Source organism: Corticium candelabrum, chromosome 1 (genome assembly GCF_963422355.1).
Source record: "Corticium candelabrum chromosome 1, ooCorCand1.1, whole genome shotgun sequence".
NCBI lineage: Eukaryota > Metazoa > Porifera > Homoscleromorpha > Homosclerophorida > Plakinidae > Corticium > Corticium candelabrum.
This window is the reverse complement of record NC_085085.1, coordinates 13,485,358-13,504,484: the sequence shown is the minus strand read 5'-3', so window position 1 is coordinate 13,504,484 and position 19,127 is coordinate 13,485,358. Positions and strand designations below refer to the sequence as shown.

The 19,127-nt window shown below is 42.7% G+C and overlaps 2 protein-coding genes across 4 annotated transcripts in view; both read right to left on the bottom strand.

The window, feature by feature from the left end:
• LOC134187116 (cilia- and flagella-associated protein 300-like) overlaps positions 1-479 on the bottom strand; it is a 1,169-nt gene extending 690 nt beyond the window's left edge. The window contains exons 1-2 of one of the 2 annotated variants that reach the window (XM_062655243.1): positions 266-361; positions 1-210 (exon numbers count right to left, since the gene is read on the bottom strand). The exon at positions 1-210 is cut by the window's left edge and continues 690 nt beyond it. In XM_062655243.1, the coding sequence (XP_062511227.1) occupies positions 1-210; positions 266-268 (213 nt within the window). In that variant the 5' untranslated portion in view covers positions 269-361. The other variant, XM_062655237.1, reaches the window with a different exon arrangement.
• Positions 480-13,479: 13,000 nt separating this feature from the next.
• On the bottom strand, positions 13,480-18,520 carry LOC134183524 (mucin-2-like). Of its 2 annotated transcripts, none has more exons than XM_062651090.1 (9): positions 18,223-18,520; positions 18,040-18,135; positions 17,753-17,916; positions 16,141-17,666; positions 15,525-15,588; positions 15,409-15,462; positions 14,929-15,243; positions 13,740-14,873; positions 13,480-13,670 (listed from the first exon to the last, which is right to left on the bottom strand). In XM_062651090.1, exons 1-9 carry the CDS (start codon positions 18,428-18,430, stop codon positions 13,623-13,625), a joined length of 3,609 nt encoding a protein of 1,202 aa, XP_062507074.1. In that variant the 5' UTR covers positions 18,431-18,520; the 3' UTR covers positions 13,480-13,622. The 2 variants fall into 2 exon arrangements, with proteins under 2 accessions (XP_062507074.1, XP_062507084.1); XM_062651100.1 differs by having other exon boundaries at positions 18,200-18,349.
• Between the last annotated feature and the right edge of the window lie 607 nt (positions 18,521-19,127).

Genomic DNA, 19,127 nt, shown 5'->3' with positions numbered 1-19,127 from the left:
AGCTCCGGTTTCCCGAACGACGCCTTCTGTTTTCAGTCTGTCAAAGAAATCCATGCTGAAAACAGTACAGGGAATTTGCTCACAGACCACACGAGTGACACAAGTCCCGAGTGGGGTCCACGTCTCTGCGTCATCGGTTGGTACCATAAGGTTTGTCGTAACGTTGGCATCGCTAAAGAATTGAGTAGTAAACGCTTCCTTTTCGTAGATCTGAAAAGGCTCGTCGTAGTTGAACGTCACAAGACGCATACGTTGCTTGACGTACCATTTCTCTAGAAGAGCTTTTACGACAGAAGATTCGATGCCGGGAAACTTCTTGCCTTCCAAACGTCGGAAACTGAATTGCTTACTCTCAGCCATCTGCACTGTGACGCGCGTGCGCACAGGCGGATAGAGGGGGAGGTAATGTACATGACCCCTCCTCTTCAACGACACGCCTACCGCAGCGAAACACTATCTAAATCTTGTTTGTAGTGTTATTAAAGTGAACGTACCTAATAAATGGTTAATTCTTTCAATTCTAACCTATATATATATATATATATATATATATATATATATATATATATACATATACATATATCTAATGTTATAATATAATTATAGTCCCACCACTTAAAGGTGAGCGCATAATACAACTCTAAACATACATGTATGAGTCCCATTTATCAGAAACAGAGCATATATATATACATGGCCTATACACACACACACACACACACACACACACACACACACACACACACACACACACACACACACACACACACACACACACACACACACACACACATGTATATGCCTTTATCTAAGTATCTAATGAATATGCTAGGAAACTAACCCGAATACAGATTGAAGTGAGTTTGCTGGTTTCGTAGCAGATTCTAGGCTGCGTGGCTAATAATACAACTGGACCCCCTCTTTCGAAATATTCTGTATCTTCGCCTGGTTCGTGTAGTGTCACACTCTGCGCTACTGTACTTGCCCAAGCAGTGACGTCATTGTCCAGTACCTTGATTCTAATGTACAGTGTGAACGCAAAAAGGCTGGTTGGAAAGTAAAGCACAGCATGATCATTCTCGGCTGACCTCTAGAGAAATGGGGGGGGGAATAAACTTCACGATGCTACGAGACCCGCCCCCCTTTATGAATACGCCCGTTTTTGTTGGTTTCTAATTGACTGATACGGTAGAATCAGTGTCTACAGTATAGGGTGTGAGTTATCGACATCGCAGTTCTAGTGCGGAATATTAATTAACTAGTACGCGAACCTATTTTTGGCGCCACATCTTTGTTGCTATTTTGACTCTAATTAGACAAGTACCGAGTAATGTCATATTGGAGGCGAAGCTGTAAGTCATTCGCGCGTAAATCTGTCAAGGCTGAAGCTTTCTACGTGTATGAGTGCACGCTATATGCATTTCAATCGGTCGTTGGTTACTGCATGGGTTTCTGGTAACTGCATGGGTTTCTGTCGCAGTCTAGTAATGCGTAGTAAGTACTGATATGTCTGCACAACGCCTTCCTAGAACTTTCTTCCTTTATAGACAATACACTGATGTACGTTACCAAAGGCACTTCACACTGTCCAACGGGTTGTCTGTCTGTCGTCGTACGACACTTCTGCTCTAGGTACACAGCGCCCAACGTGTGCGTTTATATAGACTGATGTACGTCACTACGTCTGCTACGAATAGTCTAGAGAGATCGATATCGCGTTGCCAAACAAGCTGTAGGAACAGCAAGTCACACGCACATGCAATACTATTCGACTCCAAACCAGCTTTAGCTAGAGATACTTCCAAGAAACTACAGAAAAGACAACTGCATGCATATCAAAGACTATCATTACCTCGTCCTCTAGAGCACGATGTTCTAATTCTAGAGTTGTGACCTATGCGTAGTGGCTACTAATCACTAAAATTATTATACGCAGCAGCGTCTTGCGTTTTGCGTCTTGCGTCTTGCATCTTGCGTCTTCATCTCTCGCGTCCGAGCTTTCATATTTGACGTTAGTTTCTGCGTTTGTGTAGTTAGCGCGCGCATCTTCTTTGATGACCGTCAGACGTATTTACGTACGTCGTCCGCTACTTTAATCTCGCGTAGCCAGCCCCTCACCTTTGCCGCGTGATACTATTCCGCTAGGATGTTGGAAGAAGAAGCACTTTGCTCCGTTTGTACAGAGGATGTTGTACAGACAGTCACGTTCCACGAGAGTTTCGTTTGCTTCGTTCGTCATTGTTACCTAGCGACGTGCAGGGCCGGATCCAGGAATTTTTGAAAGAGGAGGTTCACCGTTAGCAGTTATTTATAGCATTACTAATTTTCTCTTTTCTAATAAAATTATATGAAATTATTGAACTACGTCTATTGGAAAAGAGGGGTTTAAACCCCCTTAACCCCCTCTGGATCCGGCCCTGACGTGCAAAATATGCATGAGAGTCACGTAGGAATGATTGTGAGAACAGGTGCTAAGTTGGTGCATCGCAAATCGTGCCATATATATATATATATATATATATATATATATATATATATATATATATATATATATAAACTATATTAAAAGAATCCATGTCATATATATATATATATATATATATATATATATATATATATATATATATATGACATACATGTATGTCTGCGTCGTGCCAACCGCAAGAAAGAATGCAAGTCTTTGACGCAAGACCTGCATGGTTCACACTAGCGACGCAATTCCTAGTAAAGACGATGACCACCTACATGCATGCGGAATGGAATGCAGCCGCTTACTCTCCGTCTTTATATGGGATTGAGGCTTTAGCACTTTAGTGCTTCTTCATTGTACAAGTAACTATAGCCTAGAAATACGAAAAAGCGGACTACCAACCCTTGGGGAAAAACTGCCCAAACTCTCTCTGAGTACAGGATGCACACATACAGATGTGATCTGCACAAGTCTAACTTTTCCATCAATTTTGTAACCAAGTCTTAGCTAGATATATAGATATATAGATATATAGATATATAGATATATAGATATATAGATATATAGATATATAGATATATAGATATATTCAACCTCATGAATGAGTCTAGTTATTAGAGTATATTATAGTAGCCACACTTTGTACGTATATTCTTGAAGTCGCACTCGTAGCTTCATATAAAGAGACAGGCATGCAGCCTACCGTACTTACAAGTTCTGTGCGCACTGTATACAGTGCATGTGTATATTTGATGAAACTAACTAGCTAGCAAGACAAAACCGACGGTGGTAATAATTGTCATACCCCATACAGTATACAGACTCAATCGTGTGCTTACCGTTGCCATTTGATAGATTTATTGAAACTTCCAAAGCATAGCTCGACCTTATCAAAACAAAGAAGTAAGACATTTCAAATTGCTGGATAACATAAACTTGATGTCAATTCTATCATGCTACAGTACATGTAATAAAATTTAATATTAAGATGCTATACAGAATGGTGTGATTCTTGAAGACGTCATCAGGAAGTTATTCAATCCTACATATCTAGACACGATCAGACTGTGTCTAGACAAAGCTAGGATATCGCTAGCCGCTAAGCGTAGGGACGTTAGAACCAGAGCCGTATAGCTCTATATATGGTTCTGGTAGAATGCTATTAGCCGCAGTTACGTTCCACCTCTGGCTTCTAGCATAATTACCAGGCCCGAAAGCAAAAACGAAAAGCTATAGCTCGTAGCGCACGCTAGAAAACATGTTAAAAGTAGGCGTAACTAACAAACACAACACAGACCTGCCAACCGAGCTGAATCAAAATGCGTGAGTTTGCAAGGGGAAAAATGCGGGAGAATGCGAAAGTTTAAAATTATTGGACACGCCTACAACAGCATTAATATCAGTAAATCTTAAATCGAAGTATGTGCTAAATAATATATAAATAATATATAAATAATATATAAATAATATATAAATAATATATAAATAACATAAATAATATATAATAATATATAAATAATATATAAATAATATATAAATAATATATAAATAATATATAAATAATATATAAATAATATATAAATAATATATAAATATATATAATTATCGAAATTTAAATATTTGCATGATCGGCTGAAGTGGAAGCCATCAATTAATTAATTAATTACAGTGCACTTAAATAAACATAATGCAACAAATGTAAACACGTAGCTTGTACGTACTACTGCCTGTTAGTAGAATATAAGCCTACTAGATTAATTAAATATATAAACGAGGTATGTATATACACGTTCTCGTGGCTAATTGGGATGTTCTAGATTCTATTGTTTTGTGGCCTTCCTTGATCGCTTTTCCAGCAATGCAACACCTTACTGTAGTCAGGTAGCCAGCCCCTCCCCCATTTCCACTTCCGGACAGTTTTGCCTGACTGATCGATTCCTCCTTCTATGTCAATCTTGATCAAGTACACGTAGATATGTATTAACTTAATTAAGGGTGTATGGTTACACAGAACAGGCACGCCCACCAATGGTCAGAATGCGGGAGATTTGATGCCAAATGCGGGTGTGAAGGCGGAAGAAGAATCCCAATGCGAAAGTATCGGGAGAGTGGCAGCTCTGACAACATGATTGACCGTGGACAACACGTTGTTTACACGCTTGTGGTCCCAGACATTTCCTCGGGAATCCGGACCGTAACAGGATGTCAGCCAAATTTTCAAGTTTTACAAACTTTTCAAAAACTGCATGGCCGTAGCGCCGTAGTCGTTCCGCCGGCCTTGAAATTTTAATTTTAAAAACGCCGTTAGTCTAATGACTAGGGCGGTGCAAACATTAGCGACTAGCGACAATAATACATAATGCCAATTGATTAATTAGTTATTAGCTAATTAAAATGTAGTCCTACTCATCGTGTTGGTCCGGTGTAGACACACCCTAGAGTCTGTACAAGGATGTGGTAGAGACAAGAGATTCTCAGAAGTCGTCAAACAAATATTTTCTGTCGCTTTGAGGTATAGACACATGCATTACTAAAAACTCGAACCTTGCAGGCGTGTCGCTCTAGGTAATGAAATCAGCAAGGGTGGGACGGTACACACATGACACGTACTCATGCATGGGCGTGCATGTGCCATGTCTCTTTCTAGAATGATGTAAGGTTCTGCCTTTGACTGCGTAGACGCTAGGCCTGGGCGTTGATTCGTGATTGGTCCGTACTTTGATCTCTAGTTCAAGAGAAAATGTAGAACTTGTAGAATCTGATGTCTAATTTCTATACTATAGGCGAACTGCTTTTGGGTTGTCATCAAGTTCAATACCAGCGCGTGTGTGTGTACACCGTGTACGCGCGCGCTTATTTAGCCTCGCAAACCAGGCTCTTCCGCACAGTCGCTGAGCTAAACGCACGTGAATCACGCCAGGACGAGGAGCTATTGTCGGAATTGCTTCAGCGCGAGAAGAGTAATCATGCCATAAAGCAGATCACGCACTAAATTTTTAGTAGGTATTACACAGAAACCTAAAAGTGAATTCAATAATATATAGCGTCCTGTCTGTAAGTTATGTTACTAATGACCGCATTTATTAGTTAACATTTATTAGTTAACATTTATTAGTTAACATTTATTAGTTAACAGTTATTAGTTAACATTTATTAGTTAACATTTATTAGTTAACAGTTATTAGTTAACATTTATTAGTTAACATTTATTAGTTAACATTTATTAGTTAACATTTATTAGTTAACAGTTATTAGTTAACATTTATTAGTTAACATTTATTAGTTAACATTTATTAGTTAACATTTATTAGTTAACAGTTATTAGTTAACAGTTATTAGTTAACATTTATTAGTTAACATTTATTAGTTAACATTTATGAGTTAACATTTATTAGTTAACAGTTATTAGTTAACAGTTATTAGTTAACAGTTATTATTTAACATTTATTAGTTAACAGTTATTAGTTAATAGTTATTAGTTAACATTTATTAGTTAACAGTTATTAATATTAGCTTTAGAACTGGCTACATCGCTGCGACGACACACTTTATGACTGCTTAATTAATTAATTAATAGCGTCAGTCTTTAGTGGTCAGCTCTAAATAATAATAATAATAATAATAATAATAATAATAATAATAATAATAGCTGGGCTCACCTGCCGGGTTGGTGGGCGCCCAGATGGGGGTAAAGACCCCACTTGCCCATTATGGAGGGGCAAAGCGACACACACATAAGCCGTGGCTTAGTGGTTAGCGACAATGGCTACTACTCCATGGTTTGGGGGTTCAAACCCCAGTGACGACAGTAAATTGTGACACTTGTCTGTCTTTCTTTCTCATGTTTCTCTAGCTTTATCCATGAGACTATGACTCGTTTCAGTCGTTGGAGAGTTTTTGTGGTCTGGCGAACGGTCCGTTGACGATGACGTCCAGTGCTTTCCTGGTGGTCGTTGTATCGAGTACGCGGTCACCGTAATGCCTGCAATCTATATCGAATTGGCTAGCCATTGATCGTCGTATGGACTACACAGAAACATGTACCCCGCTGGGCTCACCTGCCGGGTTGGTGGGCGCCCAGATGGGGGTAAAGACCCCACTTGCCCATTATGGAGGAGCATAACGACACATAATAATAATAACGTCTTACGTCATCCGTATACGTATACCTAGAAGTGTCGTCTTTGCCAAATCCAGCAAACAACGTTGGTTACTGTCGTAAATAGAAATGATTACGCAGGCTAGAGACAGTGCCAGCACAGAGTAGTATTACAACCGCATTAGTGGCGTTAGTGGTTGCACGTGACTTTGACACGTGAGGTAGTCTAGACAAGAAAAGCATGCCGCCAATGTTTCTGATGTGGTGCACTGTTGTATGTTTAGACGTACAAACGCAGCAACCACATGGTGACGTACACGGAAGGACAGGCGGGTGCATACTGCGTACGTGTCTGTACAACTTTCCGCCATTCCCGAAGGAGCTGCCAGAGAAAGCAAACTAAATGTTTCCCTCTTCAAAACCTACAGCAATCGATTCGTCAAGACTCGAATTTAGCCGGATAGGGCAGATGAAAACTGTGGAGACTAATTCCACTCACGTGCCCACGTGACTTACTCATAGCGTTGCGCACTTGCGCTAATATTGGCCTAATCATAGTTAGTCTAGTTAGTCCAGATGTCGGTGTGAGCACGCTCACTGATAAATTACACTGCTGCAGAATCAATGCCTGCACTCTAAGAGTCAGTAAATGACGTTAATTAAGTTAATGTATCATATTATACATCTAGATACCTGTGGTCGTCGGTCTAATTAGATTACTGGACAAGTGGTCTACTGTGACGTAGAGGGCGTGGCCAGCGAGTATAGGTGTGGTCATGGTGGTATCCTTTGGCCATGTCGACTAGGCGGGTCTAAGCCATGACGTCATAGGAGTAAATGTTTGTGTGACGTTGTGTTAGGCGAGCGAGAGTATTCTATCTTTACTTAGTCGCGTAACAATGGTTGCACAGCAATAATTTCTGTCAAACTCTAGCACACAAGAATTCGAAACAAACTCTGCTCTTTTTCTAGCTTTTCCTTCCCATTTATTTTGTCAAGCCTCAATCTCTTCTGCTCTTTAATTGCATATAGAAGCAAAATCGAAAGTCACCTCACTCTTCTCGCCGAGAAATTTTACTAGAGTCGACCCCTCGAAAGGGGTCTCTAGATTGAGTTTGTAGCGTTTTGTGTTACCGAGTTGAAATTGCATTCGTCTGGCATTTTCGTTATGTCGATCCGTCTCCCTGTTCGGCCGTAAATCCGTATGACAAAATACAAGACAGCCAGCCAGACAGCCACAAACCCGTAAACCGGAAGTCATTTCACCCTAGCCGCATTTGTAGTCGCCAAGTTTCTTAACTTTTACCAGGTGGCGTCGCGTGGACGTAAAGTGAGGGATTATTTGAGTGGCATACTTTATTTACGCCCCTCAAAAGTGAGGGGCTAGAGCCATGCACCTCTAACTCCTAGTACGCGACGTCTTTGCTTGTACTTACTTACGGCTCATAGCTGAACTAATATATCATAACTTTCAAATTTTAGACACGACAAAAGAGAGGCTTGCTTCTCTCGCCAAAAAGATACAAAAGCGTATACATACATACTGTATATATATATATATATATATATATATATATATATATATATATATATATTTTTTTTTTTTATATATATTATATATATATTGTTTATAACCGCCCAATGGACGGAACACTACTGAAAAACACACATATATATATATATATATATATATATATATATATATATATATATATATATATATATATATATCGTTCAAAGTCAGAAACCTAAAAGTTTCAGTTATGAGCCACTAGAAAACGGAACTCTGTAAGAGTCACGTGAATTTAGCTTTCAGTAGTGCACACTCAAAAGAGTTTGCTCACTTTTAGTAGGCGTGGCTATGTATATGTAGATGCTGTGCGTTCGTGTGTGTGTGTGTGTGTGTGTGTGTGTGTGTGTGTGTGTGTGTGTGTGTGTGTGTGTGTGTGTGTGTGTGTGTGTGTGTGTGTGTGTGTGTGTGTGTGTGTGTGTGTGTGTGTTACTTACAGAATGTTGATGAAACACAATAATGGTGAAAGAAACCAGTACAGCATTCAACTGTTGGCGGAAACGAGTGTTTACTAGTAGAAATATCTCTAGCTCCATCAAACTGAAAGGTTTCCGAACTATTGTTCTGCATGCCAGTCTTGTTGTACGGCTGTGAGACCTGGCCCGTGACTCAAGCAAACATTCGAAAGCTAAGCACATTTTACATGAAATGTATTAGGACAATTCTTGACGTGTCTAGGTGGCATAAAATAACCAATAAAGAACAGCAAAAGGAGATGCCATAGAATTGAAGATTCTGATTCATTCAACGCTGCTGCATCTGCCTATAGTATACGATAAATCATGTTTAATACTTTGAAGATTAAATATGCATACAAATTAACGATTTTATAATAGAGATGTTACAGAATTTGAGGTTTGGTGAAACGACACGATTTTGATAATTAACTAGCGCATCTAGAAGCAAAATTGAACCTCAATTCGTAATACTTGGCGACAAGTCGATCGAAGTTACTAGTCAGTAGATGTGATCATGAAAGTAAGGCTGTAACTAGAGACAGCTACAGTTGAAAAGTTCAAGACGCGGAAGAAAGCCAACTCTTTCGTTGCATCTATTATTAATAAAAGTAATTAAACTAGGTAAGGGGTTAATTAAACGAATTAGATCTAGAGCGCGTGAAATGCTTCAAGTAGCCTCGAAGTTCCATCTTCCGGATCAACTTCTGATCTAATCGAGTTCGGAAGTAGGCGTAGTTACTTAAGGGAAATAAGAGAGTTGTAACAGTCAAAAAACCTCTTTATATACTAGCGCTATGCCACCCGATGTGACAATAGGAGATCGATTACTACATTTTAGATGTGTGTTCAAACAAGGTGGGTGGTAATCAATTGCGATGCCGGCAAATCTGCAGCGGTCCGCTGTTCGGGATGCATTGAATCAATTTCGAGAGCCTTGGCGTTGTTTCAAAGGCACGGTCCAGTGCAGTTTTACATCACGAAAGACGCCCACGTTCATGCAACAATTACGAGCTCAAACGCCTTGCCAGAAGCCGTGCGCGTCATTACAGAACTCTCGACGTTCATTGGCCGCCACTCTAGTGGAGACAGCTTGGTGATTGGCTGACTCGGATCACTTCCGAACTCGGTTTGATCAGAAGTTGATCCAGATCGTCTCCCATTTCTTTGGGAGACGGTCTGGAACTTCGAGGCTACGCTTCAAGGCAGAGCCGTATATCAGGTGCAGAGCAAGCACCCCGTTTACCTAGTACATCTAGATTTGTAGATGCATGGCGGTTCGGCGCCTGTAGACCTTCTAGTCGTACAGGTTCCTAGAACAGGCCTTTGATATCAGTTCAATGCAAACTTCTGGACTGACTCTACACTTTTTGTGCAGCAGAGCTAGAAGCATGCCATAGTTAGAAAAGAAAGAAAAGATGAAAACTGCATCTAGACACTCAAATCCTCGCTTGTTGCCGAGTCCTTACCTCTAGCATCTGCGTGATGTTACCAACATCAAGCTAGAGTGTCGAATGAGAACAGTAATGTAAACTGAAACGCTAGAGGGTAAAAGGGCGGGGCGTAACTTGCATTGACACGTTTAGTTGACACTTCTAGTTAGTGCTACGCGACTGAGTAGTCGTCTAGAGTGTATGTAGCACTCGCCATGAAAGCAGTAATAATAGAGACATAGCCACGGGACGACTTGTGTGTACTGCTCGAGTGCAAAACTGCATACCTCGTCGACTCACGTGACGTACAGTATCTTAATTTAATATCAACGTATCAAACCGTGACGTCAATCTAATTATCCAAGTCGCTCGCGGTCGCAGCTCAAATAGGATTTAACGTGACGGCATGCATGTCACACAAATAATTGTGGTCGCTAGTAATTCACCTAGTTTGTTCACTTAGTGAAAGCAAGGATAAATAAGGGAAGTTATCTAACCCTATCTAATTAGCTAAGTAAATTATTAATTAAACGACACAACACAAGAGCGTAACTATCACGTCATCACTTTACTAAGCTACATTCCCTGCAATGCACCTTTCGACATTGTTATAGTCTCAGACCTTAGCCCCGCCCTCAACATTCCGTCGGGGAAACGGTCTGGTGCATGGTGAGGTTCCTTTGATGTTGCCATGTTGCCGCATCACCCGAATTGTAGTGATCTAGAGACTCTGTAAATAATTGTTACAAGAGGCAAGATAATATTACCGCTTCTCGTGCAAAGTGGGTGGTACTGGGTGTTTACAGGATGTAATCATCGATGCTATCGAACTCTCGACAAGCCGCGGAAGAACGTTCATGGCCTTACCGTTGAACAGCAATCGTGAGTGAGTTGTTGTCGTGAACTGTCGTCGAAATGGTGTATGCGCGTGCCTTTTGCAGTCATTGATTTTCACTTACCCATGCCGGTTGGGTGACCACGTCCGTGTTCGGCTAGTCAGTAGTTCACTGAGAAGCTAGACGCTAGGCTAGGTTTTAGTGTAGCCTCGTCCCCAGACTCACGTGAGCCTGGCAGTGTCCGGTTCCCGTATGACACTTTCAGCCTCCCGTGAGTCTGGACTCACCGCGCCTACTTTCACACACTTACTTCACTAAGTGTCACCCCACGTCATAGTCTTGCTACTCCACGTGACTAAATAGTACGTACGTCACAAACTCAATTAGCTTAAATCTATTAATGTGTGACCCAGCAGACTGTGTATCACGCCCAAGCTTCCAAACAGCGCATGGTGACTCTCCACAGTGAGTGATTCACCACGTTCACGCTATCCAAATCTCAAGACGACTTCAGCATGTGGAAAGGTGAGTGTATTCCTAGCTAAGTTATTGTCCCACTCGCGTAGACTGGCGAGCCTGCCAAGTCTAGTTACAGCGATCCGGACTCCACGTGTAGTTCACTCGTTGTTTGTGCGGACAAAGATGTCTTTTTCCCCTAGAATGGCCCTGGAGACTTCAAGTTTACTCTCCCGAAAGTCATCATAATTGAAAACACGGAGAGCGGACTGCAATTCCATGTCAATGTGTCTCTTGTTACCATTGCGCGCCCTACTGGCCATTAGAGTCTGTGCACTAGCAAGGGCCATGCAGATAGCGGATGTGCGACGAAACAACGAGTGAACTACACGCGCAGTCCGGATCGCTGTAACTAGACTTGGCAGGCTCGCCAGTCTACGCGAGTGGGACAATAACTTAGCTAGGAATACACTCACCTTTCCACATGCTGAAGTCGTCTTGAGATTTGGATAGCGTGAACGTGGTGCATCACTCACTGTGGAGAGTCACCATGCGCTGTTTGGAAGCTTGGGCGTGATACACAGTCTGCTGGGTCACACATTAGATAGATTTAAGCTAATTGAGTTTGTGACGTACGTACCATGTAGTCACGTGGGGTGGCAAGACTATGATGTGGGGTGACACTTAGTGAAGTAAGTGTGTGAAAGTAGGCGCGGTGAGTCCAGACTCACGGGAGGCTGAAAGTGTCATACGGGAACCGGACACTGCCAGGCTCACGTGAGTCTGGGGACGAGGCTAGTTTTAGTGCAGCGAGGCGATCATATCTTGGTTTGTTTGTTCGGCTTGTCACGTGGGCGGTGATCTCACCATTCTCATGATCAAGAGTTCACAGGAAGCACAAGCTAATCGCAACGTGAGCAATGGAACCATGAAAAACAAGAGTCTTTTACGTGGATCGCGGTTGTCCCTGACATTCCAAAGAACCCGAAGTCACTTTTGCAAGAGGCAGAGTTGGTGAGATCACCGCCCACGTGACAAGCCGAACATGACCTTCCAAAACAAACCAAGAGATGATCGCCTCGCTGCAGGAAACATGCACTAGTACGTCGCCATACAGCCTAGCCTAGCGTCTAGCTTCTCAGTGAACTACTTACTAGCCGAACACGGACATCGGTAAGTGAAAATCAATGACTGCAAAAGGCGCGCGCATACACCATTTCGACGACAGTTCGCGACAACAACTCACTCACGATAGCTGTTCAACGGTAAGGCCATGGCTTGTCTACGTCTAGAGTTCGATAGCATCGATGAATACATCCTATATAAACACCCAACACCACCCACTTTGCACGAGAAGCGGTAATATTATCTTGCCTCTATAACATTTATAGGGTCTTTAGATCACTAGAATTCGGTGATGCGGCAACATGGCAACATCAGAGGAACCTCACCAGACCGTTTCCTCGGCGGAATGTTGAGGGCGAGGTTAAGGTCTGGTTAAGCGGGACTACGACATTGCCTAGAGTTTTAAATGGAAATAGGATAATAATTGAGCTCTACTAGTTTTACTCTCCGAACCATGAACGAGTGAAATTTATTGTTAGCGTGTTGCACTGTCGACATGAAGTCTAGAAATACGTTTAATGGAGTCGCTTGTTCGCAAACGACGAAAGCAGCCGTATACATGCATATATATATATATATATATATATATATATATATATATATATATATATATATATATATATATACACACACACACACACACACACACACACACACACACACGCGTAGTTGGTATCTATTACTGAATCCGGAGTTTGCAGCGGACGGCTCCCCCCACTAATCTCTCATTCCGTACTGTGTCAAACTTCAAAAGAAAATTTACAAATAATCTCTATAAACTAAGTCAATAAATTGACTAATTAGACTGTATGTATATACACTGCTAAGATAATCGAATTAACAAGTCTGCATTAATTAATTAATATAAACTATCAGACTTAATCTACACCGGCAAACAAACTTGAAAGTTTAAAAAACTACACCATTGGAATGACTAGTATTTGATATCTTAATTAAGTTATCAGGCCCAACTGAAAACGGTCAATATTTCCAAAATACCGACCCGGATACGAACACACAATGTACACGTGGTGATTATATACCAACAAGATATGAATTACTAAAGAGCGTTTCAGTAGAAACCGATAGCTAAGCCCGCTATAACATTAATTAGAATTAACCAAAATACAAACCGTCCGTTACAACAAGAGCGTCAAGTAAGCTACTCGGGACAACGTTCACTTGCCGTGTTCGCAGTTCTTGCTGTGCGTTTGCCAATCCGTCATCTAGACATACAACCAACCACCACACTGACACAAACTTCACGAACATCTGGCAAGCGCATTTCTTCTTACCTGACATCTCGGACTACAATACCATGCCCTCTGACATCCAGAGCAGAGATAAGCCGCAATTTGGCCACAAACTTTGCAATAATGCGGGGCCGTAAGACCGCTGCGACGACTCCCTCGCCGTCCTTGACTTCCGTTCATTGAACCTTCTGCCACCGGTCCGACAGGGACGACGTGCCCGCCAGACGTAAGTGTGGCGTCGTACGGGTTTGTCATAACCGGATTGAGTCTTGGACTAGCAACTTTGCCGGCTCCTGGTATTTGAACTGCTGGTCCTACAGTCACTATTGGAGAAGGAATAGGAACGTTCTGAACGGCAGCAGGAACGACTGCGGTAGGCGCATAGGGTTCGGTGGCGCTGTAGTGGCGCTGATGACGAGGATGATGGCTAAAGTGAGGCGGCGGGTGCGTTTGGTGATAGTGAGATTGATGATGGTGATGCTCTTGTAGCTGCTGTAGGTGTTGCGGCTGTACGACTTGACGGTGGTGCGATGTTTGAGGTTGAGAGTGATGCTGATGTTGATGCGGGAGCGGTTGATGATGCTGATGCAAGTGCGGTTGATGTGAAACATGAGCGGACTGGCTTGAGTGACGAGTAGCACCGTGAGTCTCTCGAGAAGTGGACGAGCGAGTGTGCGAGCTGCGGTGAGATAGACTCGGTGAGTTCACCGCCGTAGGCATAGGTGGCCCATGCGCATGCGGAGCAGCCTGTAACGGAGCGCGTGGCACGGGTGTCAATACGGGACTACTCACGGGGGAGCTAGTTGTGGGGTTAGTTTGAGTTTTAGTGTTGGCTTTTGGTCGTGGTTCGGGCATTCGAATGCTGACAAAACTCACTTCAAACTGATTCATAATTTCGGTTTCGTCCATTTGAGCAAATTTCCTGTCGTACGTCGACTGTGCGATTGATGGTGGCAAAAATTTCTGAAAAACAGCCGAAGGCGTAGACGTTTCGGAGGACGTCGTCGTCTCCCAACTGGCACGTCCGGAAACATCGCTAACACCACTAATCGACAAAATTTGCGGCTGAAAATCTCGTACACAGCTGTCATCGGCTGTCGAAGACTCGACAGGTCTGCTGTCGACCGAACCCGTCCAACTTCCCGACTGCATTCGTCGATTTACGTCCGCAAATAGCTGTACAAGAAAACGTAAACCTCCACCTTCGATAGAATATAAGCATGCAGTTCACCTGCTGTAGAGTCTTCTCTTGTAATTCCCTTGACGAATACTCAATAATACCACGACCTACCGACCTCGCCTTTCCAGAAGACTTACCGGGCGATTCCTTGTGTAATGCCTTTGAAGGCTTGGATAAACTAAACTGTTCCTCGTCCAGCCTCTGCGTAAACGAGCTGCCGGGTTTGCCCCCAGTATTCGAAGGCGACACACCGTTTCCTGTTCCTATACGAGGTGTTTTGGCGGAGTTGTTCCTGTTACTCTTCTCCTGTGCCTCTCTTCGCCGTTTGGTCTCAGCAACCTGTTGCCGTATTTTTTCAAAAGCAGCCTATCAAAAGTTATCACTGTACTAAGTAACTATATCAAATTGCAAAAGAAACATTATATATATATATATATATATATATATATATATATATATATATATATATATATATATATATATATATATATATATATATATATATATATATATATATATATATATAGATACCTCAGAGTCCAACTGCCCCACAGAAGACGTAAACACGCGCAGTTCCGCATCCCACTATCAAACACATCTTGTCAGACGGTCGCATGCATGCCTAAAAACAACGTGCAATGTCGTACCGGCCTCGGTGATGATGTTTCTGCTGGCTTTGCTTTGACACTGTCACAGGGAGGTCCGCTAGACCTAGAAAGTAACGATATAATTATATATAGTCAAACGAAACTTGTAATAATAACCCTACAAAAGTATATGCTTACTAGTACGTGCACTCTCACGCTTCAAATTCGAAGCACTAGGAGCATTTTATAAAGCAATTGCTTTTCTGGCAGAAATTAAAAGGTGCCAAACAGCATCCACGTTTTCAGATTTGTCACGACAACGTCAAGTTGCTTAAGATTAAATCATAAAACAATTTCAATACCAAGAAATCCATGCAACCGTCTGACATGAACAATTTTGCAACTCGTTTGAGATACTGATGAATTAAATAAATGACTACCTTTCTTATACTAGTATAACGACAATTGTTCCTACGTACGTGTCCTACCAACAGACAACAGACTGCAAAACCAAGAATTCCGGCTTCCGCCTAAGGTCATCTTGAAAGGTGCTCAGGTCTGTAGTCACTTATCTTATCAAAGTCATATCCTACCTCATTTAATAAGATAACTTTAGCAATTAAACTAATGAGAAGGACGCAATGGCTGACTTCCTAAACACCATACACATACATACCTTTCAGTAGGTAGCTTGTTGACTTGCATAACGACATCAGACCCCGACTGGTCTCCTGCAGACGTCTTGTTCTTTGACAAAGCCGGTACTTCCGGAAGAGACTGTAATTCCTTAGCATCTGAGAACGTCTTCTCTCGACTCATTTTTTGTAGCATTTCTAGCGTAAGGGGCTTTTCAGGGCGCCACGTTGAATTGGCCCTAACAACCCACCTTGGTAGGAGCGGATCATCACTCATTTCCAAACCAGTCTGTTTCTGAGCTCTCTGTGATGGAGTACTAGGGTCTGCTATTTCTCCGCCATCTTGGGTATCTTCTGTCATCACATTTCCTTCACTGTCTTGAGAATTCGTTTCTGTAGATGGTGACAAATTGTGTTGTGATGCTACTTCATGCACGCTTTCTTCTGATTCTTTCAATTTCTCATCACATAATTCACCTTTCTTTACTGGAGCAGAAGCAACATGGTCCCAAAGACCGGGAGAAGGGACTTCTCTCTTGACAGCCACAAAAGAACTAACTGGTTTTGCAGCTATAATATTTGGTGGAGTCACTTTCAATGGAGACCGTATGTCATTAGGAGAACTCAACAGACTACCTTGCACTTTGGTTGGTGATATAACAGAGACCGAGTGCCTTCTTGTACTCACACTTTGCGTCTGTTCACGCCCATGCTGATTGATTTCTAAGTCATTTAGGCTATCAGACTTGAGTCTCGGAAGAACTGGTGGAGCCCTGCTGGCCATAATAGGAGAACTCTTTAATGTCTGAGAGGATGAGGCACCAGTCCTTAAAGTTCCAGTTCTCTGCAATCGACCTTTCATAAATACACTGATTCTGCCGGTGGTTCGGTTCGGTGTTCTTGTTCTTGGAGATCCCCCTGTAGCTCTTGAACCAGGACGTCTGACCTTGCCAGGTGGTCCACCAAAACGGTGTTTGGCAGCAGCTGCTCCAGTCCCTTTTGACTGATCATTCTTCTTAGTAGGAGGAGGTTCACTTGACAAAGTCAAATCATTCGTTTCATTGCTTAGACACGTTTGTTGTTGTCCGATTTCAGTGCTACCTTCCAATTGCTTTTGGCTGTTACCGACTGGAGACTGTACTTCATGTTGAGCATCCGAGTGCGACAAGCTCATAGCGACATCGCTGTTCGCAGTACTAGACATCGATGGACTAGTTATGCCTGCTGCTGTCTGGCTTGACGACGATGAGTTACAGAGTGGGGACGTGACTGTAGCTGTCACTGTAGCCGAAGACATAACAGGAGACATAACCAAGTTGGGGTTTGTGTCATGACTGTTTACAGTGTCACTATTGACAGACTTCTGAAGAGGCTCGTTTGATGTCTGGTCACTTCTGTTACTCAGACCAGGAGGCGACCCAGTCTGTGCAACAACACCTCGCCCATGAACCACCAGACCACTCGGTAGAGTTCTCTGAATGCAGAGAGCAGAAGAATTGCCTTGTGCTAACAACTGTTTCGGTGATGACCCTCGATGTGTTCTACTCTGGCGAGATGCACTCACAGACTACAACACATAAGCACAAATTTTGAAAGATGTCAATAACAATATATAAAACAATTAGTAAGACAAAAATGTAAATCCGTGCATACTAAAATTCTGCGCTTCTTCGGTTGAGGTGGTCTTTCAAGAAAGGGATTGGCCTCTGAGACGTGAGGATTGCTCTGACTTCTGTGACAGTAGGTACACTCCCACGGCTCGTCTTCTTTCAGAGCCGTATCAGGAATAGGAGGCTGATGACACAGCTGATGGTAGCCTGACAAATGGGACACAATTAGAGGAACACAGAATTGCACGCGAAAAACACGAACTAAACACGCCCCAAGACAATCGAATCACCCGACCCACACCCCGCGTGGGAACCCCACAATCAACTCACCGACTGCACACTTGTCGCACAGTACGATCTCATTTGGAGCTTCGGACGACTCGCCCTTGCACACGATGCACACGATTTCGGTCGTCGTCTCGTTGACTACGTCACAAGTCAGAGTGGTTAGAGCGGATGGCGTGTGGCATGCAAAACGGACACCTAAAACCTGATCGCGACAGCATCTCTCACCGCTGTGGATCTGTCCAAAGTTCGCCTCGCCCCGAGAGTTATCTTCGAATACGATAGCACATTTCTTCGTTCTTCTGTCAATCCTCTTCAACTTGGCGTAGTAGAGCTTCCCATCCTCCCACTTGACCAGCACCACTTCTCCGACTGCGAAGTGAAAGTAGTCAACGTCATCTGACTGTCTCGCTGCACCCACTACCATAACACTCATCGCTCTTCTTCGACTATAAGAGTCGCGGGAACCCACTGGAATGCAGATTGTCGGTTTCTGTTAGTTGCCAAATCTTGTGTAAATTATCAGCAGCGGTTGCGGTGAGCTAACTGACGTCAGTGAATGACGTATTACCTGTTAACCCCCCACAGACCACGTTCGGTGGACGCTAGGCGATAAGGCAGATTTGATTGTTGTGACTTTCAGAACTGTAGCGGTATCCTCGAAAAGTATCGTGACACTTTCACATCCGCTTCTATTCGTAACCAGCAGACTTGATCGTCCGCGGTAAGACACCGTAGACGAGCGAAAGACCGATCGTTATCTGTGATAAGTTAATTGCATTAGCTGTTGAATACACCAGTCAGATTCCACTCACATGATTTCTGCACACGTGTCAAAACATGGGAATTAGACATGTTGACGTTCTAAAATAGCACTTCCCAGTACATGAACGGGTTTAATTCCTATTCATTGAGCTTGTTATGTTAGTGTGGCGAGACGACGGTTGGAGTATTCGATGGCGAGGAGATAGCATCTTTGGAGAACGCCCACTTTATCAGTTGCTTCAATCCTTATCAGCGTCGCAATCTGAGTGTCACGTTTGGATGTCTAGTAGAACAATAGAGCTCCTCGTCGGTGACAGTGATTTGCAAGACAATCTGTTCGTGTATAAAGCAATGAACATGGAAGGAAT